The sequence below is a fragment of the Myiozetetes cayanensis genome, unplaced genomic scaffold, assembly GCF_022539395.1.
Source record: "Myiozetetes cayanensis isolate MyiCay16 unplaced genomic scaffold, myiCay2020 scf21, whole genome shotgun sequence".
NCBI classification, from domain to species: domain Eukaryota; kingdom Metazoa; phylum Chordata; class Aves; order Passeriformes; family Tyrannidae; genus Myiozetetes; species Myiozetetes cayanensis.
In genome coordinates this window covers 6,093,584-6,120,841 of record NW_026087423.1, presented here as the reverse complement: position 1 = coordinate 6,120,841, position 27,258 = coordinate 6,093,584, and the positions used below count along the sequence as shown (strand labels likewise).

The 27,258-nt window shown below is 42.0% G+C and overlaps 1 protein-coding gene across 2 annotated transcripts in view; it reads right to left on the bottom strand.

Annotated features, from left to right (window-relative positions):
* TTC28 (tetratricopeptide repeat domain 28) overlaps positions 1-26,233 on the bottom strand; it is a 122,076-nt gene extending 95,843 nt beyond the window's left edge. For both annotated transcript variants that reach the window (XM_050318420.1, XM_050318421.1), the window contains exons 1-2: positions 26,135-26,233; positions 18,878-19,156 (exon numbers count right to left, since the gene is read on the bottom strand). In XM_050318420.1, the coding sequence (XP_050174377.1) occupies positions 18,878-19,156; positions 26,135-26,218 (363 nt within the window). In that variant the 5' untranslated portion in view covers positions 26,219-26,233. The remainder of the gene's footprint in view (positions 1-18,877; positions 19,157-26,134) is intronic.
* Positions 26,234-27,258: the final 1,025 nt, after the last annotated feature.

The window sequence follows — 27,258 nt, the reverse complement described above, 5'->3', positions numbered from 1 at the left end:
CTACAGCAGAGAAGTCAGCATACTGCAACATCACATAACACTTAGTCAGAACCGGACTTCAGGGGCATTTTACAGCATAAAGTTTTGAGAACATTTCAGAATAACTAGGACAGCTGTTGGCTCCAGCCTAAAAATGCAAAAGTACACGGCTGCTTCATTTACCTTCACATGCTCAAACATCCAGCACTGGAAGAGCATAAGGCTTAGAGAGGTACTAAAATTTTTCTACACAGAGAAACAGGAGGAGCCAACCATGCAGCAATTTCCATCTGTGCCCGACCGGAAAGGTGAGGGGTGAGCTATTTGCAAAAAACAAAAATAAGAAGAAATTCGACCTGCACCTACATTAAAGTGTTTACTGATGATAAGAGACTGATTTTAAATACTTTTTACAAGGTTATTTAAATGGAAGTTTACTCCATAATCTATTTTTGCATTAGCCTCTTTTCTTACTAAAGATTTATTACAAGAGATGACCCCACAGCCAACCTAAAAGCACAAACGCAGTCTTGAAGAGTCACCCGTACTCATCTCACCTTTCTTTTTCTCCAGCACACATTCTGCAGTTTAAAAAGTGAGATTATCAGCGGATACCTCAGAAACAGGGACTCTTTGCACAGGCACAGGGCAAACAGGAAAGAGTAACATTATCTGCTTCCCCGGAACACCCCTGCTGGCATGTCTGGAGCCCTCAGAACAAGGACTCTGGCATCCCCCAAAAAGGCCAACGCCCAGGCCCCACAAGCTATTGTGCAGTGCAGAAAACACAATTAGAACTGAAATGTAATAAGTAATTATAGATGGAAGAAAGATTCTGGCAAGTATCTGACATGCAGTAGCTCTGACAGCAAGTTCTGAATGTGTGTCAAAAACATTAAAAGAGCAAGTGTGGGAAGGAATTACTCGACTGGTATAAGCAAAAATAAGAAAGGGGAAGAATTGCCTAAATACTTTGTGAATTATTAAGATCTAGGAGAAACGGAAAAGACTCCACACATCTTGAATTTCACTGTTATATATGATGCCTTCTTTATATCCTCCACGTACAAGCGATGACAGACAAAAGAGAGACAAATTAGTCTGATATATTCTTCTGCCTGGGAACACACTTTCACTCTGTTCTACATGACATCGTGGTAGGCTGTCAGAAACACAGTGACTGTCAGGTTTCCACATCGTTACCCGAAGCATCGGAGTTTAGGTAAAGTGCTGCCAGCAAGCTCAGATTTACACTTCAGAGAAGCTTACTGTTATCCTCCTCCTTCTAATTAACCTGCGTGTAAAGGCTTAGGCCTAACAACCATGACTTTAATGTCCTAAAGGTAAAACAATTTTACAATGGTTTATTCCAAATAATTCCAAGCTCAATTTAATTTTTTTTTTTTTTTTTTTTATAAATAAATAAATAAAAAAAAGAGAAGGAGTTCCTGTTGCTAGACTGAACTGAGCTGCTACAGGAACCCCAGACCAGGTATTAGACAAGTTGTTCCCTAAATCTGGCCTGGCCAATAAAATCGGTCATTTAGCTTGCTGGGTCTTGATCCTTCTGACAGAACAGACAAAATCAGTCCAATCAGTCTGAGAACATACCTCTTGTAGATCCTCCTTCTGCAGAATGAAGAAGATAGCAAATCGTGCATCTTATTTATGAGGAAGAAAACTCCTTTCTGATGCCACTTGTTAGAAGTTTATGCCTTGGAGTCTGAAGTCTGAGAGCACTTATCACACCTATCCACGCACAGTGACACTTGCAGGGCTGTGCTCCCCCTTACTGAAACGGCACAGAACACAATTTGCTGCCTCAGTTCACAGCTGGAGAAGCACCACAGCACGCTGCTGGCACTAGTCCTCACCAGAAACGCCTGGGCATCCCAAACAGCAGGAACCAGATCCCTTCTGGGGTACGGTCTCTGAGCTCGGCAGAACGATTTCTACTCAATAAGTGTAAAATATTAATCTCCCAGCAAGTTGCAGATCTCACATTCCTCTGAGTAACCTTAAACAGACCACTCACAACGGTACAGTTCCAAAGATTCCACAGTAGCAACTCACCTGCGCGACTAATACAGGAGACTTGTTTGTAGTCTTGTCTACAGACCAGCAAAATTGTAATACTATTACTTGGCAATGATCCTTTCAGCAGGAAAAATCATCAGTAAACATAAAATATATATAAAATATTCCAAAATCTCTTGAGCTTGAAATATTTCTCGTCCCATTTGGATGAGAAATTCCTGACTTTCTGTAGGCATACTCCTGTTGCTGCCTTCCAGCAGCTCCCCTCCTCCCTTTAATTAGAGCCTCTGCAAAAGGGAGAAGCAAAGCTGTATTTAAGTCTTCGTACACCAATAACCAGGTAACACATTTTGTAAGGAATACAAATATTCTTAGTTGACCTCAGAATCTAGGGGAGAAAAAATCTAGGAAAGAAATACATATTTTCACCCTGAAATACAAAATCCCTTAAACCCACCTTTGTTTTTACTGCATGTGAAGCATTGTTGAGTAGGAGATTCAAGTAATTCCTGGAGGCTGCAGAGAGAGCTGCACATCAGTATAGAGAGCAATTGCTGGCATGGTGGAACCCTTCTTAATAGGAAGTGTAAGTGAAAATTGGAGTGAATGGATTCCTTTGACTCTCCTCTGCTGCAAAACATACAAAGAAGCTCTAGATATTTTTTCTGGAGAAAACAGGAGTTTCTCAGAGCTCATCTCTGAACAACAGAAAAAAAATGGGAAAGGCATTCTACATGAACTGCTCCCGAGAGAAGAACTCAGGCTCCAGGCCTGAGAAATCCCACAGAGCATATCTGTACTCAGCACATACTGTGGCTGAGACCAGGCTCAGTACAGGACATTTCTCAGCATCTTTATAGATGGTTTTTCCATTTTTCCAAGCGCGTTCCAGCACACACATCTGGCAGCGCTGCGGCGCGAACAGCAGTTCCTGGCTCTCTGTGCATGTGTTCTTCATCCAATGACATCATGCACTCCTCAGCTTGCCAAAGCGCAGTCTCTACCGTACAGACCACCAAAACAGAGCCCCAGCATCCCCATGGGGAACGGGACTAACTTCCAGCCCAAAAAGTTTTCCGCTTGCAAAACCTTGTTCGGTGTTTCATCTATTGTGCTGGGTTTTCTCCCGCTCACACCCATTCTACTTCCCATCACTTGAAAACAGTTTTCAAGTCATTCCTAAACTGCTTATGCTCTATCCTGCCTGCAAACATTTTATCTTTGCACAAGGCTGTAGCTACTCAGTTACTTCTCAGCAGAACAACCCTTTTTCCTTCTATTCACAGCGGGTTTTTAACTCTTTAACAACCTGGAAGTGGAAAATCTGTATTTCCGAAGAAAGCTACGATTGTTTTTCTTTGCTCTGGGTTAACAGTAGGTGGCACAGTACAGATTGATTGTTCCCTGGAGATGAGATCAATGTCTCATCTTGTGTGATACTCATTACTTACCACTGCCTCAACTGCACGAAAGCTCTTTGGCACACCTAAGAAAATAGGTTTTACTTGTAGGACAAATCAGAAGAAAAATAATTCTAGTATCTGAAAAAATATTCATGCCTAAAATCTTTTAAAACCTTTTAAAGAAAGGCATATATATGTCAAGATCAAAGGCCCATGACTTACACAGTCATAGGTGATGTGGAAAGCCCTTGAGTAAGGAACTGCTGCAGGGTTAGACCCTGGAATTTACCAAAACTGGCTCTCTGCTTCATCTCCTTTTCTTAATCCCAAAATTAAGCACCCAGAAGGAAATACATGTATAAATAATGCAACTGGTAAAAAAAGTCATGATGAGAGACAAAGTCGTAAGACTTCCCTGCAATAATTTCTCTAACAGAGGTGAAAAACACAGTTTTTGGGTCAGATTCTGCTCAAATAGGGCTTAATTGTCACCTGCAAGGCAGCAAAAGGTGGAGAAAAATTGCAACAGATTGAGGTTTCAAAATGAAAATTTCAGTTTTCCTCTCATGCAAAGTAGTTTCACGTGCAAGAGAGCCAACTCACTCATCAGCCAAGGGTCACTCAAAGGTTACCCACAGAATCAGGACAAAGCCAGAAGCTACGTCTATCACAAATTAACAGGCACGTTGGCTCGAGGCAGCAGCAGCCCATAAATCCATTTCTCCCAAGACAGTACTTGCACTTCTAGATACAGCGATTCCATTGAAATCTTCTTTGCTTGCCACCAGAGCGTTTCCAGATACCAGCCTAATGTTCCAGAACAGAAAAATGAGGGCATTTGCATCATTTCAGGTCACCTCGCTCCTAAATGAAAAAGCACCTTTTCCTGCTGCTTGCCCTAACTAAAGGTTCCTGAGCCCAACTGCTGTGCTTGGCACCAGGCAGCTGCTCTGCAGAATTGTGGCTACAAACAGTCGCTTCAGAGCCCTTTTGGAAAGGTCATGAAAAGGGACACAGTTAATTCCCGTGAGTTCATTTTCAGCTGGTATTATTATAATGATTATTTTAGCTTTTTTTCCCCAGTGATGACCAATTTTTTAAACTAAATAAATTGCTTTATATTAATAATATTAATATTAATAATTATATATACATACAACTGTGTAGTGCTTCCCACATTGAAATGTCTATGGTTTGTTTATACTAACTCTTCCACTGGAAAAATCTCAGATTAATTAATTGTCACACATGATCCTCCAGTGATTATGTATTTTCTGTTTTACTTTCACTAGGGAAACAAACACATTATATGAAGAGAATCACAACTGCAGACAAACTAAAAGACCTTAGAAATACCAGACTGTTTCAATACCACTGAAACAAGGAAGAGACAACCTAGGGCTCCTAGACTGACTGTTACAAGGTGGTTTGTTTTAATGACACCTCGGGGAGTTCTGAACATTCCTGGTCCATCCTCACTTGTAGCAGCCATACAAGGAAATTCATGTTCCTGAATTTCAGTTCTTTATCTGTTTTCCTAGCAAGTAACTCCTGACAGAGCCTTTACAGAAGGTTTAAAGCAAAGTTATTCTGTGATCATAGAGATGGAGCACTAATGAGTTTAATTAGAATGCAGTGCATCAACCCTAGATTGAGACATAGCCCAACATGATTAATTACCCTGTTGGAATGGCTACGGCAAAAATAGAGGGGGCTAACAAGGCTATCCTTTAATAGCTGTGTCTACCCACCTTCTCCACCTGTCTGAAGAGGTGTTCTCCTTTCCTGTATGCTTGGCTACCACCGTGACAGCTGTGGGGGGTGCCAGTACAAGCTCAATAAAAGATAATCTTAATTCATCACCTTCTCTATTAGCAATTACCCTTGTTCATTTCAAAATCAAGGTCAGTTTTATTTAGCATATTTATCAGTCAGAAAAGTGTCCATGTCCCACAGTACTGCGGGTTATTCACCATCAACTACTATTTAATTACATAAAAACTCCAATCTTCACAAGATTCTTATTTTCCAACCAGGTTTATAATCATGTGCAATCAAGCTAATTCAAAAATTATCTCAATTAATCCCTTGAAGTGCATCAGCCAGTTCCCCAGTTCACACACAGTTATAGCAATACCAAAAATCTAGAGTTGGAAATGTTATTCCCTTAATTTTTACTTAGCAGAACATCTTGAAGAGATATTTGACTCCAAAGATATGTGAAACCTATTTGGAAAGCAGACTGCAAGTTAACCTACAGCTGCCTAAAGTTTATTGGCAGTATCTTGAAAGCTGTCACTTTCTGCAGTTCTAAGATGCCCCCAGTGAGGGCTTAGCCAGGGAATGTCAGGCACTCGAACGCGCGGCCCAAATGCTCCTCAAGCATTACAGCCAGCAAACTGAGCTGAAGGCACAGGTCTCAGCTCACACCCCACTCAGGCACTGAAACTAAAATTCTTCAGTCATAAAATCTTCTCCATATTCAGACTAGACTGTCCCAAAAACTGTACACCTCTTACACGTGCACATTTGCTTTTGGAAGTGTATATTTGGACTTGATGGTCTGTAAAGGTCCTGTCCAACCTAAGCCATTCCCATGATTCTGTGATTTTATGGTACAGGAAGAATAAGGACTTGAAGTTCCCAGAGGATTGAGTCTTGCACTGGTGTGAACAACAGAAATTTCAAAATAGTCTTCCAGTGGTTTCCAGTGTTGAACATGCCTGCAACACGTGGCAGAGGCCTCCTCGGTGACTCCTGACCTTGCTGTGCACGTGGCACAGGAATTGCTGGGATGTAAATTGTGCTCACGTGTTCTGTTATTTCTGATATCAGTCTCTCCGTGCCACTTGCCATGATTTTTCCCTGTGAGGGTGGGGAGGCCCTGGCACAGGTTGCCCAGAGAAGCTGTGGCTGCCCAATCCCTGGAAGTGTCCAATGGCCAGGTTGGACGGGGCTTGGAGCGACCTGGGATAGTGGAAGGTGTCCCTGCCCATGGCAGAGGGTGGAATGAGATGAGCTTTAAGTTCCCTTCCAACTCAAACCAATCTGTGATTATATGAAAAGTACTACTAAACACTACTTCTGTCTCTCAGCAGCTGCCAGAAAGCTGCAAGCCATACCAGCCCCATTTCACTCTTCCATTTGTAACACTTCTAATGAGCAGATGGTTAATTTTTGTGAGCAGGGAATAAAAAACAAAACAACTTTTGTTGGTGCAAGTGACTGGGGATGCTTTATGTTATAAAAAACAGTTGTTTTGGACATCTGCTCAAATTCTTGACTGCAAATTTAGCTTTCTCCACATTAGTAGAGAAATACTCATATCCTCTATTTGTTTTCAGGTAAAATAAAAACCCGTTAGATATTGTTTAAGGGGCTTTTAGATATTTAGCAGTTTGGAAATATTTCAAGGGTAAAAAAATTTTCTTGTGCCTGGTTCCTGTGTATTACCAGCAATAAAATCCTTGTACTCCAGATCACAAGGAGTATGTGTTTCTCCATCCTTATTATTACCACCTCATTAAAAAACAGTAGATGAAGTTCCCACACAAGTGTGGGTACCTCACCTTCAGAGCTAATTTCTCCAATACAGTCTCAGGCTAAACCTGAAGGCTACACAATATTGAAAGTGGGAATATTTGAACAATGCTGCTGTTCACTTCCGTAGCCCTAACAAGGACACTGCTTCCCAACAATCCTTGGGTCTCGATTCAGCTGAAGAGGACGGGGTTTCCTTCAGACACCGAGGGATTCGGGGAACCCCAAAGTAAGGGAAATACATAGATAACAAACTTTGTGTATGTGGTACTGTTAAGATTTTGGGGGGTTGTAGCAATATGTACAGACATTTTCAGAGGCATATAAAGTAAAACATAAACATCACCTTCTTTACTCTGATAGAAAGCAAAAAATTCAGTTAAATGTACATAAAAGCCCTACAGAGGCCTCTGCATCTGAAAGACCAGAGAGCTCACCACACTTACCTTCCTGGCAAAACTGGCTTCTTCTCATAGTAACAGAATGGAGAGTTGTAGTAGAATAGATCTGCTACATTCAAGTTTCTCCTTCCTGTTCTATTGTGTGATTTTACAAAACACGGATTCACAGAAGCTACAGTAAAATTTTAATTAGTGTAATACAGATGGTTATTTTCATACAAATTTTAGATTTTCCTATTTTTACTAAGCACCAACCAAAAACCAACACAACGTGCAACATATTTACAAATGCATAAAAATATTTATAGTTCTAGATATGATTTATCACTGTACTTAACAGTACTGAGCGATCTAACTTGCCAACAATATAAATTGTTATTTTTTGGGTCTAGTTTAAGCACGATTTTGTGTGGGGACACAGAAGAAAAAGGAAGAACAAAAGCATTAGTATTTGGGAGGAGAAATTGTGTGAGAGCATAAGAGACAATGGATGTGTCTGAGCCAGGACTGAGTTGCTGGTTTAGATCATTAACTAAGAGCTCAGTGCTCACTGCTGCTCTCTCTGCAGACTCCAGGATCGGTATCCTCCCTCTGTGCCGCAGCCCAAGTGTGAGATCAAGCAGAACAAATGTGGGAGGGCATGAAATCATACAGGCAACTGATTTCTTTTTTGCTCACTGAAACACTAATTTAGGCTCTTTAAAAAGCTATGTTTACCACACACACTCCTCTTATTCACATTCCTTTTCTGCTGCATTCCCTATTCCATTACAGCTTTCCACGGCCTCAGTAACTGTACCTTGCAATACCAAACATTTCCCTCTGAGCTAAGTGCACATATTTTCTGCTTTAAGCCTAGGAGGGCTCAGCGCTGTATCTGTCCTTTCCCAAACAGTCACAGAAGCCATTATTTCTAGGCACACTTTTATAGTGCAACCAAATCCAAGAAGCTGACATTTTTTATTTAGTACCCATGGGCTATAATCATGAAAAATTTACTCCCTGAAATACAGTTGCATGCATTTTCTATCCGCCCTACTAGTGATAAAAAGTAATTTCCTTGCACAGCCTGGTAACAATGGCAACTCAGCGAGATGTATCACCATAAAATAAACATGAACACATCACACATCTGAATTCTCCGGAATGAGACTACTAGTCCGTGTTCCCAGCAAAGGTTTAAACGAGTAAGAGGCCTTGAAGCTTGACACGTATTTCAAAAGGCATGGGAGAGGATTCAGGGCAACTGCCATTAAAATAAATTGCTATTAGTGACTACAAACCTCCAGTAACACTGTGGCTCACTGCAGGAGAGCTATCAGGGCCAAAACAAGATGCCCAAGCAATGAAAACCACAAGCTAATCAAGAAGCTTATAGATATTCCTGACTGATAACTGAGGGAGGCTAAAGGTTACACCTACAACAAAGTCTAATATCAGATGGTTCTCCAGATCCTACTCATCTGGTAAAAGAAAACCAAAGGAAAACCATTATTTTGCATTTTGGACCAATGAAGACTGAATTGTGAACCAAGAAAAAATAACAAGAAAATTTTAAAAAGGGAATCTGTCCAGAATTCCTGTCCTAAGTTATTCCAAAAGTGCAATGGAGCGAGGCACGACCCAGCCATGCTCTGCCCAACTCACGGGGGAGCTGTCCAGCAAACACAACCTCAATGTTACCATGGCAACAGAAATAAAACCACATTTTACTAGCTTTTTCACACATTTAGAGAAACCATGAAACTGAATTCTACTAGATGTTATGGTTCTACAGGACAAATGGGCTTAGCAATTCAGTTCTTGAGGAGAAGTCCATCAGTGATAACACAGATACAACAGCACAGGTATAACCTCTAGGACACAAAGCCCCCGAATCTCTGGCAGCTGTCAGACATGTTTGCTAGGAAAACATTCCTCACAGATCCTGTTTCCTTAAACATCTCATACACACCAGAGCTTAAACTCCACAGTGAGGCCCTTCAGTGTGATCCTGCATGGCTCTTCTCATGGAAGAAGTGAGAACACCACCTATTAGCTGAAGGGAACAGAGTTTCTAAGAGGCAGAAGGCTGTGTATGATTCTATGACTCTGTGATACATCTGTCCTAGTGCTTGTGAGGACGTGGGTTCATAAAATCATCTTGCTCAAGTATTTTGTACAATAACTCACAATCCCCTTTCTGCTCTGTCTTGCACTGCTTTTTATGCAAGGTGAAGGATAAAACCCTGCAAGCAGATAGCCACAGTGAGTAAAATACGGACTACACAACTCATGGCAAAAATTAAACCTCCTTTTTCAGGGTGAAAAAGGATGGAAAATTATGCTCGAAGTACATATTTAATGCAGTGTTTCAAGAAAGTTTCTTTCCACTTCCCACATGAGATGAGCCTCTATTAACAACGGTTTCATCAAAGTACAGTCTCCCTTTGTTAGCATCCAGAATATATACATCTTTGAAGAAGTCCATTAAAAATTAATCATAAAACCATAAATTTAACATTTGTCCAAATAAAAAAATAGGGTTTCCACTAGGGGAAGTGAGCACTGTATTAGCTCTAACACAAGGAAAAACAAAGGAATAGTTTTCATTTACAGGTCTATCATGCACATGGAACAGACCAATGCCCCTGGCAAGACTAACAAAAACCATTATATACTCGGCCTGGGGACAATAGTCTCAAATACTGGATGCTAAGGAAAAGGATGCCCTTTATTATACTTTTTTATATACATCAATATTCATATGACCTATTATTTCTAAGAGCTGGCTCCTCAACAGCTTTAGAATGAAAAAAGCAATATAGGAATTTGCATACCACTGCCAACTTCTGGAAAAGTCATCAGAAATTACAAAAATAACTGCACTGAAGAGCATAAAAATCTTGTATTTATGACAGACTTCTAATAACTTCTAGAGAAATTCAGTTATTTGACTTCCAGGACAGAAACTTGACATTCCAGACTGAAGGGAAGAAGGAAAGAGTTCAAAACCAACTTAAATCCAGAAAACAAAATTGAAACTAGAGTGTCTATTCACTATATGACAGAAATTACAGTATTGTTCAACCTTTCTTTTAAACTTATGGGGCAAATGCTCTATTAGTGGATAATAGCAAAACTATCAGTAATTTATTCCTGTTGTTCCATATAACAGAAGGGGCTTTATAATTTTCCCTTTGGAGCAAAGGAGAGATCATGCACCAAGATGCAAAAGGGAAACATCACCTGCTTTGTCCGACAGCTCAGACCTCAGTGCCTTCAGAAACAATCAGAGCAGTGACTCAGACAACAATAGGTTTATAGAAATAAAAAGAATTGCTACAAATCTCTTCCCTGTTTTCATTAGTCTGAACTGTCATCATGCTCTTGTCCCAGAAAATGCCTGTGCTTAATGCAGCAATTATCCCTGTGCTGCATTTCCTACTTGTACACGATCACTGACACTTCACATCCGACGTGGCTGCAGGGAGCCGAGATGGCAGGAGCAGCGTGACCTGAACAAACCCCTGCTGGCACCGAGAGGCCAGGAAGGCACAGCGTGAAGCCATGGACATACTCAGCTGTCAGGTAGCTCTCAGCAAAGCCCTCGCTAATTGGTTGGGTCTTCTTGCCCTTGGCACAGTGCAGCACACTGTGTAAATGGTATCTTTGACTGCTTCCTACCAACTTGCTAGTCAAGGCAATTTCCTGCTTTCTCCATTTTCAGTATTTTTTCCTGTCTGCTTGTTCTCCCAAACTCTCCATTTCATTTAATTTCCTCAGAGACTGGTTGAGGTTACAGGTCTGTGATGAGGATCCAGTGATGTCCAGACATGCCATGACGTATCAGCCTGTACACCCAAACAAGAAATGCAGGTAGCCAAGAGCATTCCTGTCTTTTACAGAAAAAACAGGTCCCGCATCCATGAATCCCCTCAAATGCCCTCCTGCTCTTTATTGCCACACAGACACCTACAGGGAGCTCTCAAAGGAGAGGAGAGCTCGCTGCAGTCCTTATAATCTACAACATCCTAGACAGTCTCCCTTGTGCTGGTCAAATTCTAGTCCTCGGGCAACCAGAACTATGGCATCAATTCAGAGAGCTGGGACAAATCCAAGATAGCAAAGCCTAAAAAACAGGACTATCAGCTGCAGAACAAAACCAACACATCTGAGACGTGATTGTTGGTGATTTGATTAATCAAAGCAGCTCTTAATATAAATACAGCAAATGTAATATAATGTACAGAACAGGTAATATAAATACAGGAAAAATAAATGGGAATAAGGGGCTTATGGGCACTAGGTTAACAAAAATAGAGCAAACAATTAAAACATAAAGAAACCCAAATGTGTATTGACAACGTGAGTGTAAAGCAAACCAGTCTAGAAAGCACAACGTGGAACAGCCGCTCTCCTTGCGCTGCTGAGCATCAGTGACACCCACTGCAGCCTCAGGAGCCAGAGCTGTGAGCACTGCCACACCAGCCATCCCAGCCTGATGTCAAACAAACAGAAAAGGCAGCATGAACAGTACAGACTGTGGAAAGAAACTAACAAAATACCATTCAGAAGTATGTAAAAAATGAGAATACAGGCACACAGCTGAAATAAGATCCCAGTCCCCACTGAACCCTCAAGCACAGAGCGCCCTCTCATGTGCTTTGCTCATCACTCCACACATCACTGCAACCCTCCACAATTCCATAACTTCAGAATCACCACTATGATAATATTAACAAAGACATTCATCTCCAAGATGAGGAAGCTCAATCTTTGTATGCTGAGTAAAGATAAGGAATATATATATCATTTCTAAGAATAATAAAACTGAAAAAACAATCACTGAAGAGCTGAAAATTGATCAGAAAAATCATCTGACAACTAACTCCTCAGGGTTTGGGGAGATGAGAAAAAGAGGTACCAATACATGCCAAGGTTTTAGTCTAAAACCATGGGGAACAAAATCCATACTGTGTAAATAAAAGAAGACAGTCCAAGTTTCTTAAAATGCTATCCAGTTGCAATGTGCTCAAATCTCAATGAGCAGGTAACAAGATAGAATTTCTTAATTAGCAGCCTTGCAGATCAAGCATCATTTTTGAAATTCAGAATTATTTCTGCATTTGTGCTTTAGATATTCAGACATAAGAGGAATAAAAGCCACTATACCATTCCTGCATAGTAGCATAAGTAGTTCCAGTGGCAAGAAAATTGTGGAGTAAAAAACTAGCACCTTCCAGGAGAGGAATTTACATTACAGCATTTAGCCTTAGAAGAAGAACTGCCGTTCAATTCCAGGAAAGAAAATTTTAAGTTGCTTTATTCCATATACAAAATGGTTCCAGAAAAGAAAGAAAGGAATAATGAAACCCTACAATAAATGCTTGGAAAAATTGTGTTGATTTGTTGCATGCTGACACTCAAGTACCTTTGTAAGGTTTTCAAATTCTAAGGCAGTAAGCCAATTTCTTCAAAAAGAGCAATTTTTCCTGTATATTTATCTAAGAAAGACAACCCTTACAAGTGAAAATATTTTTTTTTAGGATGACATAAGTATAGTGTCATCCATCCACTGTGTCCCTGCCCTCTGTTCCTATTTTGTACTGCTACTGCTCTGCAATTGTACGAATTGTGGAAAGAAGAACATACACATCTTATCTGCACAGCAGCTTTCCCCCGAGCGAGGCCATAACCATCACTTCTGGTGCACAGAATGGAATACTTCTCCAGTGAACTTAAGTATTGGGAAAAACATTAACTCCATAAAGCTGTCAAAAAACTACATGATGCTCATTAATTAAATATCTAATTGGAAAAACACCTGACACAGAGAAAAGGATCATCCTGTGACTGGGATGTGGGTCCTGGGTTAAACAATATTTCCCAGATTCCCTGCCTGACCTTTGAAAGTTTGCAGAAAGAGTGTGCAGCTGTGCTAGGTCCACCTCCAGTCTAACCTGGGGAAGGGAAGGTTTCAGTGAAGTGAGACCCTACTAATGGGCATCAGTGCCTGGTGGGGGACAATGAAAGAACAGATCCAGACTCTTCTCAGTGGCAGCCAAGGAATGGACAAGAGGCAACGGGCAAACACTGGAACATGTTGCCCAGAGAGGTTGTGGAGTCTCTATCCTTCAAAACCAACTAAACAATGCCCTGGACAACCTGCTCTAGCTGACCCTGCATTCAGCAGCAGGGGCATCACAACATCTACTCCAGGGGCCCCAGCCAACTTCAACTATGCTCTGATTCTGAGACACAAAAAGACAGAAACAAATGCAGAAATCTCACAATAACGTAACACAGCAAGTTCTAGCAAAGTCAAAAAAGCCTGTTAAACGGTTTTATGTCTGAAAAACTGGAATGCAACTTTCTGCAAATTAAAGACAGATTGTAAGCTGGAGGACAGGACTGGAAAGTTCCTTGCTCATCAAATTAAAAACAAGAGGTCTATTCATGAAAAAAGTTATGTGGTCAAGTCACATTCTTTGCTCAAAACTTTAACATGCGACTGAGGGTGGGCACTCTGCTTGCAGTTCACTGAGAACTCTGAGGTCGCTACAGGTTGCTAGAGCACATGAGGGCACATTTGCAAAGGAGAATGGCAAGAGGACCAAGTGTCCCTTTTAATTGTAAATGGCCTGGTCACATGACTGACAACTGGAGTCACTTAACAAAATACCAGTTCCAGCTATTCTGCTCAATTCTGCTACAATTAGATGACAACATCTAAACACCTCTTGCACTGCAAACACCCAAAGGCCTCATGGCTCACAATCCCCCTTCTTCCTCCTTTCAGATTTCTTCTCCATCTACACCTATAAAGTCACATTTTTAAATTGAGACAATTAATTTTAAATTAAGAGAGGCAAAGACCGTACGAGAAACTTGTGCCTGATGAAAAGTGGTGTAATTCTTCCTAGTTACTTTCAGGTTACATATGCAGGGGGCATTCCTTTTGCATCAATACCTTCTCCCAGACTGTTCACCTTTTCTCTAAAAGACGTTGCAACTCTAAAACAGGTTGATATGAAAAGGTGGCACTGTTTTAAGAAATAACATTTTTCCCTGCTCAGTGGCTTGAACAGTTGCAATAATCACAGACCATTACTGAACCCTCAGCTTCAAATCTGTTTGCTGACTTGGCCCCCCTTCATGCAGTAACCCACTGTGGTTTCCAGGGAACACTGCTCCTCAAACCCATTCCCAGTCCTTCTACTCACACTGAACACAGAAATCAGATAAAATCAGGGTACCCCTCAGAGTGCTGAAAACATCCATCTTTGTGATTCTTGCTTCCATTTAACTTTGGTTGAGAATGTCCTATTAGCCAAAAGTATTCAAATCTGACAAAGTCATTTCATCTCCTGTTAATGAACAACTTTTCTGTCAGGAGATTAAAACAATAAATCAATGTCAAAACCCAATTAATTGTTCAGTAGCAGCAGGCCATTCATACCTTTGTCTTAGATGTCACAGCACTGAGACCAGCACTCTACCTGGTAATGAAATCTACATTTTAGCACAGAATTAGGTACAATTTTAAACCATTTAAGCTACAACATATTTTTTCCTATAATGTAAAGATTTAAAAATATCACCAAATCAGCAAGAACTAAGGAGAGACTGTTCAAGTGTCAGAGTGACAGAATATATATCCCTCCATTTTCACATACCATGCCTAAGGCTGCATGGCTGTGAAGAGAAATAGAATAAAAATTTATTCTAGAGTATCATCAACAGCAAAACAAAGAAAACTGTTCAGTGGGAAATCAAAGAACAAAATGAGCTTGATCTGATTTGCCTCTAGGGTTTTCCCAAAACACAACATAATTCCTGAAATATTCTGTTATCTTTGCATTTCTCAGTGACATGTACACAAAATATTTTTCAAACAGCAGGACTCAGAAGCCAGCCCTCTCAGACAAACCCTACAAATAGGTTTATATACCGTTGTAACAAACACTTTCCAGCCACACACAGCAAGTTATTCTGGTCTGCAAGAGATCTGACGTTTCTGCCTGCAATCACTGTCTCATCGCTCATGTCTGGAGTTGCACAGATAAGCAGATGCATTTCTATAAACATACTCGCTTATTACTCCATATTAACTAATGCTTTAAAGACAGATTTTTGGGGTGGGAATGTTAAGAGGATGACTTTCAGCCACAGCAAGAAGAACCATTTTCTCAATTTCTACATTGTTTCCTTTCACAGCTTTGTTTCACAACATTTTTTAATTGCCATCCTCTGAGAAAAAAATCAGCTTAATGAATAGGTCTGATTAAAGAGGGAAAACACATTTATTTCAAGCACATGTAGGATTATGATATTTCTTATAATCATTGTAAATGCTGATAATTTAAAAAAAAAAAAGTTAGAATTAACACACTACATACCCACAATAAGGTGGAAAAGAAACAAAGAAATTTACATTTAATAGTACAAGTCTCAAAAAACCTGCATTCAAATTAATTGTTCAGCTTCCTAAGTGAGAGGAAGTCAGGTTCTGTATTTAGAACTTAGGCCTTTCAAACCAAATACCAGCTGTCCCTGCTAAGCTCCCTCTTCTGGCTAATAAAATTAACAAACTCGCTTAGACTTTGCATGTGGAAGTTTCAATCTTCCCAGTTCTTCTCTATGAATAAAAATTAATTATTACTAAAAAAATCTGTAAAGCAACTTTGATATTTAAATATATAACTTAAGTTTTAAACTTCAGACAGAGCCCTCCTGTTGTCTCAAACTGACAAGTTACACACCCACATTTAAGGAAATAATCATGCCTGTGCTGTGTAGGGACACTGCAAACCCAGCCTCACAGGGTGGAGGGTGACCACTCTATTTACTTGTTAGTAAAGTGGGAAGAGGGACAAAAATAAGGGGACACTTCACTACAGTTACAACTTCCTCCTGAGGGGAAGAGGACAGGCAGGCACTGGTCTCTGCTCTGTGGGGACCAGTGACGGGACTCCAGGTGTCTAAGAAAAGAAGAGCTGATTTATTAGATAAATTATTTGGAAAACCAAGACAAAAAATAAGAATAAGAAAGAATAAGAAAGAGCATGTGAAGAGAAATTAACAAATCCACAAGGGAAGAAACAAGAGAAGGCTTGAAAAAGAACACCGACTGGAGAAACGCCCTGGGATGAGATTGGCACAGTCAGATTCAGCAACTAAAGCAACCAGTTCTCACCAAACTAACACAAATTCATGACACAGAATGAAGACAGTGGCAGTGAATAGCCTCAGACTGTAGATACAGATATCTTAAGCCAACAGTTACCCTCACTGTGGAGCTGACAAATTAATGACAAACAGTTTGGCAAAAATTCTTCATTCTGTTCTAAAACATAAGTCACTACAGATGATTTGTGGAAACGACAATTCAAAGGAAGCACTATGAAGAAGAGTGTGAAAATCACAACTCCAGTGGAACGAACACAGAGAGGATAAAAAAAAGTTCATTCAGCTGTGGGTTTTCATTATCTCAATTACTGTAGCAACACAATGGTTCCTTTCTAAATAAAAGCCAAGCCACGCTCCCAGCCAAGCCATTATTATGAGACTTCTATCACAACTGTGTCAAAGGCAGTGCAGTCAGACTCCAACCTCTACAAATAATTTCTGTCAACACCTTTTTGACCTTCAATCCAGCTAATGAAAGGCCTTGAAGGGAAATTCATTTCATGTTTATGTTATTACTGTACCTGCCCAAGTGAAATAAAAAATCTGTTTCTACATACAAAGTCTTAAAAGAACCATGACAACAAAAGATCAGATTGGACTTGTAATGCAGATTCCAAATGGGATTCTGATGGTTTGAGAGAAAAGAGGAGAGTGTGTGAGGCACGGACAAACTAAAGGTATCACTGTGGAAAGACAAAAGGGAAGATACAACCAGGGACTGGGGGTGAGCTTTATACAGGACAGGACACCTGTAAAAGCTACACTGACTCTCCTACTGCCGATTGAGAGTAACTTCCAAAGTATGTGAACATAATGTATCACAGAACAAGATATCCTTTACACACTGATCCAGTAAAACCAGAACAGATGCCATCTCATCATAACACCATCATTTAGGTCTTCCAGTCTTTTTTCCACCAATGAGGCTTGAAATGTTCTGTAAAAGCATCTCCTGACTTTTTATAAAAATAAAATAAACAAAGAAACAGAGTTTGCTCAAGGTCAGAACTAGAATCAAAACAGTGTTTTTAACTCAGTGATGTAGTATACCTGAAAAAAGTCTCTTTTTTTATTACTATTTTGTATTAAGAATGTTCGGGGGATTTTTTTAATATTTCACCTTAGTACTGCATCAATACATATTCTATTATTTCTGTATTAAACAGATGGTTAGTAATGCCTTCATTTAACACAGATTTTTAGCTCGTAAATCTTTTCCATCTTATCTTCTGTTTTGATCCACAGGTCTTTTCCAACCTTTTCCAAAGGCTGTTATATACTTCTATGACTGGCATTTTGAAAGTACTCTTTTATGAAGCCTTTTCACAACTTTTCTTCTAAGTCAGCTCTAAAGTAAATCACTACCAGAACCAGGATACAAAACTGAGCACAGGTACCCTGGCTTTTATACTCCTCAGCTTCCTGAAGTCAACTGACCTGGATAGCTAGTTTAATGACAGCAATGAAGTTTTCTTTTTTTAAACACATCCCTTCATACAACTTATATGCAAAACCTTTTATGGCATTCAGTAATACAAACCAGTTGACAACGCAAAAATAACAAAAACAAAAAAACATGTTTGCTACCTGCTCTAACTTCTGAGAAGAGGCACCTGGGTGATGAGTCTGCTCTTAAACTGCACCTTCAGCTGAAATGGCTAGTAAGGGTGTGTGAGGGATTGACAGCAGAAATGGAATCTGGAGCAGATGCTGTTAAAACTGATTAGTATGTGAAGGGCTGGCCCTGGGCTAGCCAAGGAGAGGCAGCTCCTGGAGCAATCAATGGCAGCTGGTGGGAAGCAAGCCCAGAAGGAAGAGCCAACCAACACCATTTACTCTTTACAAATGTTTCCTTGCATAGTCAGGTCTAAGTGAGAATGCCAAGATACATATTTCTTCAAATGTTTATCCAAAATGTACTACACACAAACAATCTTTGAACACTATTTTGAAAGGCCTTACCGCTCCATAACTAATAAGAATCTCCATGATACCTCTCAGAGTTTTGCAACCACATGTTCCTGGATGCTGACGAATGATGACTACGTTAAACACTAAAACAGATGTCTGGTCTTCACAACCCAGAAACCATGCTGGGTTAAAACAGTAAAATAGTAGCATGATCCCATTGGGGAACAGTATGTTTACACAGAAAACTGTTTAATACCCAACAGGTAATTCAAGTCAAACAACTTTTAAACACAAAATATATTATTATCTGGAGCTTTTAGCAAAACCAGAGTTTAGTACAGAAATACATGCACTTGTTTACACTGGGTGTTACGTACGTCAGCAATAACCCCACAGGAGTTACTCCTTCCCCAGAAGACACATACACTTCCATACCTTTGGCCATTTGGGATTCAGAAGTCTTGCTTTGATTGCATCATCCAGGGCCTTGTCATACTGCTGGATTTTCATGTAGGCTGCCGAGCGGTTGCTGTAGAGGATGCAGTTCTGGGGGTCCACCCCCAAGGCCTCGTTGTACAGCACGATTGCGGTGTGGAAATCGCCGTCATGGCAAGCCTGGTTGCTCTGGCGAACTTTCTCTACAAACTCAGCTTTGCTCAACATGGGACTGTCAGGACTTTTTCTTCCCAGAGATTTTGATCCAAAGAAAGAAATCTGGGAGGGGCAAAGGGAGAAATTATATGTTAGTGTTAAGAAACGCTACTCCAAAAATGGAAGGAAAAAAAAATCAAACTGTTACAAACTGTGCAGCAAAAATTAAAGCCACAAGCATCACTGCAGAACAAATTATGAATTCAGAATCAGATTCTTTAAAAACTACATTGTTTACCTATTGATATCTCTTTTTGAGAGTACAAAAGTAACAGGATAAAGTCTTACAAAACATATCAATCCCTATAAAGGATGTCTTCTAGACACAGGAGCAGCTGTAGTCTGTTTACATATGCTGCATTCCACACACAAGCGTTTTCCTTCTCAGCCACACTATCTGATTCTAGGGCGCTACGCATAGTTGCCAAGTAAAGAAGTTTCTCTGAACAGGTGGCAGGTGTGAACGTGAAGATGAAGCTGGTACGTCAGAAGTTTCATATGCAGATTACACAGAAGCACATGCATGCACAGACAACAGAAGAACATATAAATCCTCTTCGAACCAAGGAACTTGCACTGGTACGTCTGCTCACAAACCTCCACATCCAGCTACCTGCAGCTAAAAATTGTTCATAAAGGGAAGGGAAAGATGAGTCTTTGGAACCAGGTACACTCACAGAAATTAGTGGGACATGAAATTTATTTTAGCAACAGAACAGTCATTGTTGGCAGAGCCACCTTCCCAGACTGACAAACTCAGGCAATGCAAAATAACAGAGAAAATTTGTTTGCCTTCTAATTATAAATATTATTATTTAGAGTGAGCTGTAGAAAGTCCTAGTCCCATTGATTCTGGTACACTTTTTCTCCTCATTTAACTTTCTACATTCCACATTTTCCTCAGCCAGTCCTTTGTAGTCAGTAACTGCTTCTGTCAAGCAAACCCTACTCTCTCTCAAGGACTCTCAAGAACATCTTTCTCCAGCTCTGATCACAAGGCAGTTGGGAATTGGGCAGTGATCATACCTGGCAACAGGCAGCCCAATACATATAGTAACATACAAAGTATTTGGAAATATTCATTAAAGGTTTAGACTACTGTAGTTAAGATTGGTGTCATCTAGTTTTAGCCCTGCAGACTGAAACAAGGTTAAGAATATCACATATTGTTACCACAACAACTGCGGAGCTTAAATATATTACCAGAGCCAGCTGAGGCATATTTATAAAGGTGGAAAGGGAAGCAAGCTGCAAACTGACATCCTGTCTCTAGCATCAATTTGTCAACAGACTTTTCTTTTTTTCCTTCCTTAAGTCAAATAACAACAGAAAAGCATCAAGTTAGAAACTACTGACTTCTTATTTTTCTCATTATTATACTCATTCTTTTCTGACAGATGTTTATCCAAACTTTTTCTAAACTTCTCTATTGAAGGAGATTCTGTGTTTTACTCAGGCAGTCTCCTTACACTGCTTCAGGATTTTCATAATCAAAATATGTTTCCTAATAAGCACCCCAAATCTCCCTTGCACCAGTAGATGTACTGTGTCTCATCCTGTTTATGGTAGACTTAACCAAACACTTTGTTCATTTCATCTGTGTAGTTGCTTTTTATATTCTTGATAATACAAGCTATTATGTAAGTTTTGTTATTATTATCACTATAATATTATTATCATTATGAACAATATTATAAAAAGCAAATTTCTGCATCCTCAAAAATCCCTACCATGTGCAGTACATCTATAAATGCACCAGATACTTCTGCTACTTCAATCAAGTGTACAAACAACAACTTCGTATATTCCCAAGTACCAGCAGGAAAACGGCTGTGTTTTGAGCAACCACAGAAATGTTAGAAATGAACATCTTGTTTTATCCAAGCAGTGCAATAACTCACACATTCGTGAGCATCTGACCATGGACAGTTTGCTGTGACCTGAAGAACTGCAAGAACTGAATATGAAGATTCAGCAGCTACTGCATGGGCAGGTGTTGGAACACAAAGATGAGGTAACCCTGAGAAAGAGAATTTGTCACCAGAAGGACTGGAGGTACTGCAGGAAATGAGGCTGGTGAGTACCCAGGTGCCAGGGGCAGCAGTTTCCCCAAGTGTTTTTAAAGGTAGCTGCCATCTCCCTCTTGGTGTATTTCCTGGTCACTGACATGCGATAGGGACAATGACAAAGACTGTACAGTTCCCATTCTTTTATCACATTCAGAGTGAATGACTGCAGGTTCCACAAGCAGTACCACAACTAGTCATGAACTCAAGTTGTTTAGAAGATAGGTACTTCAGGAAATAGATTCCTTCCCAGCTGCAGTAACTGCCTCCAGCAGGAAGATTGGCCTGGCGAGAAGGCACAGCCACATCCCCCTGGAGAGCTCAGGGCTCAGCAGGGGCACCTCATCCTCACCACAGGACTGTGCTCTCAGCCCAGCAGAGCTGCTTGCCCAGGACCAGCCTGCCCAGGCCAACCAAGAGCCACCGAGCCCTTGGTAGCAGGGCCTCTGTGAGGGCACAACCTCAAGGAGCACCAGTGAGACAAGTCCTACAACAGCTGTCTTTTCTGGCAGTTTATTATGCACAAACAAATGAACACACAAAACTGTTAAAGGTGCTTCCAGAAGCATACTGTGAGTCTGTAACAAGGAGGAGAATCCAAGAGCAGACATCTTCTCCGTCCAAGTGAAATGGTTTCTGCCCCTAATATACTGTGACACTAAATAATCTCATGAAGAGAAAGGAAACTATTTTAAAGGAAACTATGATGGTAATTTGTGGAATATGCCATTATTTAATTCCTGCGATCATGAGAACTACGTAAGGCAGTAAAACATCATTAGGTAAAAGAAAAACCACAGAACAGTAAAACTGAGTCACTCTGGCACTCAAACCACAAATAAAAAAAGATTATGATGATGGTACCAACACAGAAAAAGTGCTCATTAAAAAGTCATCCCTGCTTTCCAGTTAACACTGCTCTTCTGCTAATGTAGTGGAAGGTAATGGCAATGCACAAACTTGGGCTGCCTAACATTTTGTTACAGAAGATGCTCTCCTGTACTAAACCAATGCTAAAGAAGAAGTTTCTTAGAGTAGCAGAACAAAAAAGGTTCTAATGAAGTGCAGAAGAGGATCTTCCCAGGTCAAGCTTGCTAAACTAAAGTTGTCTCTACAGAACCTTCACCAAATAAAAGCAGTGCCCATACACACTGAAACATGTAACTGTCTGAAGAGCACACTGCTATCCAGAAAGCCATGGGGAACAGATTCCCAGTGAGTTCCAGGAAGATGAGTGAGAAGAGATAACAGCAAATCCAGATTCTGCTCCAAGACAAGAGGACAAGGGAAAACAATGTGGTCCAACAGAGTGAAGAGAACGCTTTATCAGGGAACCAATTTTACAACTCAGCTTGTTTGTTTGTACGTAATCCCTCTTACTTAATGCTATAAAGCCAAATAAATATGCCTCATCTAGATGATGTCTTGGGTGGCAAGTCCATAATTAAGATACCTTTTCAAAGAAAATTCTTTATAATTTAAAAAAAATACTTTAGGTGTGATATGTAGCATTTTTTATGTTTTAAATTATCTAAATAGCTCAAGATACTTTAATGACGTATCAGAAAGAGGAAAAAAGTAGAGCTAAGCAGAAAAACAGGCATTTCAAGTGGATTCTGAAAATAAGAGTGACAGTAACTTATGCTAAATACAGGTTTCCAAAATCAACTTTAACCTGTAACTGAGCTTCCATTTCTATGAAAATATCTCTACATCATCTTGTATTTTAACCTGTAAAATGGTTTTATGTTTTTCAGTCCATATTCTGGGGTGTTATTGTTTTCCTGTAATAGAAACTGGCTTCAACAAGAGTCCAAGAACAAATAAAGCACATGAAGACTGTCCCTGTAACCTCCCTGCCCCCAGTAGCCAGCACTTCAGCCAGGTTGTACCACGTTCCTGAACAGACACAAAACCTTGCCAAGCCATATGCAACCTCCCCCAGTCAGAGCAGAATTTTAACAGAAATAGTGTGGAAAGAAATGAAATGCCACCAAAACGGAAGGATTAAGCCACTACAGATGTGCTCAACAGCTGTCCAGGCTGACTGGCTTTTCTAAGCTGGCTTTTGCCTCCACAAGTTGTTACGAAGTGTTGCTGGGAGCGCATCTTCACAGATGGGAGAAAACATTTCCTTAAATCGCTGCAACACAATACATACACCCCCAGAGGTGGGATGTCAGCAAATTGGGCAGTGACCCAGCCTGTCCCCCGACAAACCCGCAGGGAAAGGAGACACAGGGCAGAACAGCCCCTGGGGACACGGCTCTGTCAGTGGAAGAGTGGCTGCAATTGCCTGTGCGCTTTGGAGCCTCTACGACAACAAACCCTGGGCCACCTCCCAGCACCCTTCAGCGCTGCTACAGGCACCTTCTCCACATCAACAGCAGAATGAAGGAAACCCTACAAACTTCTGCTGCTTCTGCCATTTTCAGTGTCCTGCGGGTTTAACATTCAGCACCAACTCTGTGTAGTTGTCAGGCCATCGCACCTCACAGCTCCTGCAGCCTGAAGCACTCCCACCAGTGCCAGTAAATACCGTCCTGACAACCCAGGCTTCAGTTTCCTCTGATAAATCTACATTATAGGGGAAATAAAACTCCAGGTTAGAGTTTCACAATGTATGAGGTAAAATAGAAGTCAAACTTCAAAATAAAAAAAAAAAATAAACCCTCACCAAATTCTATGAGGAATTTTTAGATTTTCACAGAAAATCATACATCATAAAAAGCTACAACTTGTTTAAAAGCATAAATAAATCAAAAAGAACAAACAACTTGAACATAAAATCGTAATTTACAGCACTATTTTACTAAACCCCCACATTTTAATAAATTTCCTAATGGAATATACGTCTAACCTTCTGGAGCATATTGTTCTGCAAATATTTTACTACTTTGATTTTGCATTGTAATTGGAGACAAAAATAGTTTCAGTATGAACTTATCAACAGGAAGGAAACAGATTTTTTTTAACTGGAGCTTATACAAAATTTCCTATAGAAAAGGTTTTTTTCTAAATCTTCTTTTAAAAATGAGAAGCAATTGTGAGCTACCAGCACTGAGCTTGAAGAGATCTATCTTACATCATTAATGTAAAAGAGAGAGCTAGCATAAGCCAAAGGAGTCCAAAATACTCAATTTAGTTATCATTAATAATAATTTAATTGCAAATTATCAATGAGAAAACAGACCTGTCCCTCTGGCCTGTCAGTGAGCCACAGGGAGACAGAGCCAGAAGGGAGGGAGTGATGAATCAGGAATGCAGCAAAAGCCAGGCCTGAACAGGAACCTCACTCGAGGAACACCTGTTAGGGCAGCAGGGCTATTGCTCCCTGGGTTTTGCTGTCTGCAACAAACCATTCCACTCCTGCAGTCCAGCTGTTGTCTCTGAAGGAACATGTGCCACCATAAGTGCAGCTCTGCCAGCACACAGGCAACCCCAGCACCCACTGATACGCAGGTAACAGGTACCTTACCTGCAACCTCTCACTACAAAGCTCCATCTCGAGTATGGATCTGCCCAGTTGTCATGGAGGCAACTGGTATCCAGGCAGGGAGGAAAGGACAAGCACTGGACAAGGAAGGTTTTCTGTTTCAGTCAGGAGGGGGATAATGGGATACAGGGAAGCAGCCAGAAAAGACGACTTGATCCATTTCCAACAGAAATCCACACACGCAGACTGCTGGTGCAGAGGATTCCACCTCTCGAAAACTGAGATTTGGATTGTACAGATTACATACAAATAACAATAATCATTAATGATGATTGTCACTAATAATCATCAGTAGTCTTATACATTAGTACAACATAGAACCACCAAGAACATGTGACTGTGTGTTTAGGTCAGATAACACTCCCCTCCCAAAAAGGGAACCCTACTGCTGACAAAAACCTTTTAACATTCAAGCTACACCCACTCATTGACTTATCAATAAACCCTTTTCAAAGAGCCTATAAAGGGTTCCATTAGCACCTGAAGAGTTCTTGTTCCACGCCAGAAGAAAGCAGAGGAGGGATGGTATTATCTAGGATTATAAAAACCTCGAAGAAAAGTGAAAGACATCCAAAAATAAACATGAACAGCTCCAAGAAAAAAAAGGACAAGGACAAGAAGGTATAGGCATCCAGCTGTTTCAACTCTGTTCACTGGGGACAACCAGTAGCATCTCTATGGCTGCAACATCAAACTAGAGGAGTGCAGGCTGCTGATTGGGATAATACCTCTCACCCTTGATCGCCACTCTGTGCCAGTGCATGGGCAGAGCCACATTCATGACATTTGCTGTCATCCAAGATGCACGAACTGAATCGAATCTCCAGATTCCGAGCTCTCTCAGTAACAAAGCTCTTACCATCGAGTTGATGACAACTTTCCCAGCGGCCGGCGTGCCCAGCCGAGGCACAGCCAGCCTGAGAAGGTGTCTGCCTGTGCCACTGCAGCAGGGTCTGGAGCTCTGTAGCGCTGCAAAGTACACCTGACACATTTACCGTCAAACTTCGGAGATTTTAACGAGTTAAGTTTCGGGTTTGCTTACCGGGGCGCCCGGAGGGAGCACAATGCCCGCGCCGACAGCCGAGCTCTGAGCCCGCGCGGGTCCCGCTCCGGCGTTTGGGGGCAGGCCCGGCCCCTCCGCTCCGCGGCAGGACCCGCCGGGACCCCCGCCCGCCGCGCTCCGCCGGGCCCGGGGCTAAAGAAAGCGGGGCCGCGAACGGCCCCGCAGGGAGCCCGTAGCGAAGGCAGCCGAGTGTTTGGCCTGGCGGCCCCGGAGCCCCGCCGGGGAGCTGCCCCGCCGCCGCCCGGCCCCTCACGGCGCCTCGGGCCGCCGGGCCTGCGCCCCCTCCGTGTTCCCGCTCCGTGCCGGGACAGCCCCCCGCCCCGCAACTTCCCTCCGCCGCCCGCGTCCGGCCCGGCCCGGCGGCTCCTTCCCGCCTTCCCGGCCGTTCCAGCGCCGCCCGTCCGGCGTCAACTCACCCGGGCAGGCTCCGCGTCCCGCTCCCGCCGAGCCCGGCCCCCCGCCACGGCCCCCGGCGGGGACGGCGGCGCCTGTTGCTCCATGGCGCTCCTCCTCCTCCTCCTCCTCCTCCTCCTCCTCCGGGGGCCGATCCCGCTCCGGCCCCCGGCGCCACGTTCCGGGCCCGGCTCAGAGGGACCGGCACTGCCCCGGCCCCGCCCCGGGGCTGGGCTCGGCTCCGGCCGGACCCCAGGCACCCCCGCCCGACGGCGCCGGACGTCCTGCGGCTGCAGCCCCGGATCGCCCCCGGGCTCGGGGCAGCTGCTCAGCCGCGCCTCTGTCAGGCTCTGTCGGGGCCGGGGGCGAGCCCGGCCGCAGGGGCCGCACGGCAGAGCAGCGGTCGGGTCCCCGCGGATGGGCCCCGTCCCCCGGAGGATACGGCTCTGCCTGCCCAAAGGCAGCGGCGGCCTGAGCTCGAGGGTAAGCGGAGCTCCCTATCCCACCGCAGGCCGTGACACTGGTCACTCCCGACACCACTCTGCCCGCGTACAGCGGGGCTCAGCACCTTCGCTAGCCCAAACCTTCCAAATGCTGTGACCCCTTCTGCCCCTTGAAATGACCAGGCGGATGGATTATGCTGTAGACTCTTGTGCTGTGAGTAATACGTAATAAAGAAATAATCATTTCTTCTCTAAGTGAAAATCAGATGCCACTTTACTGTAGTGAAATTTAGTAATACTTCCCAAACTTACTCTTTCACAGAAAAAAGATATAAGAACCTGAAACTTCAGAAAGCTTTCTGCAATAAAATGATGAACACATGGCCAGCAGCCCAAAGGTTTGTCATCAAATTAGGGAGATTAAAATTAAGACATCATTAGAAAAGCAGGTCTTAGTCATGACCCAAGGAAAGGATCCAAGCAAAGCAGTTACAGATTATCTAACAACTGCAGGATGTAAAAAAAAGATAGAGGAATAAATTACAAGTGTCTTCTATTTCAATCTAAATAAGCCAGTCTTTCATGGGTGTCCACAAGAAAGGGCACATCCTCAAGGACAGATATGCCTTTATCTGTTCTAGCACCCCAGTATCTGCATTCCAGTCTGGATCAGAACCAGTAGTGCTGTTTCCATGCAGATGCCC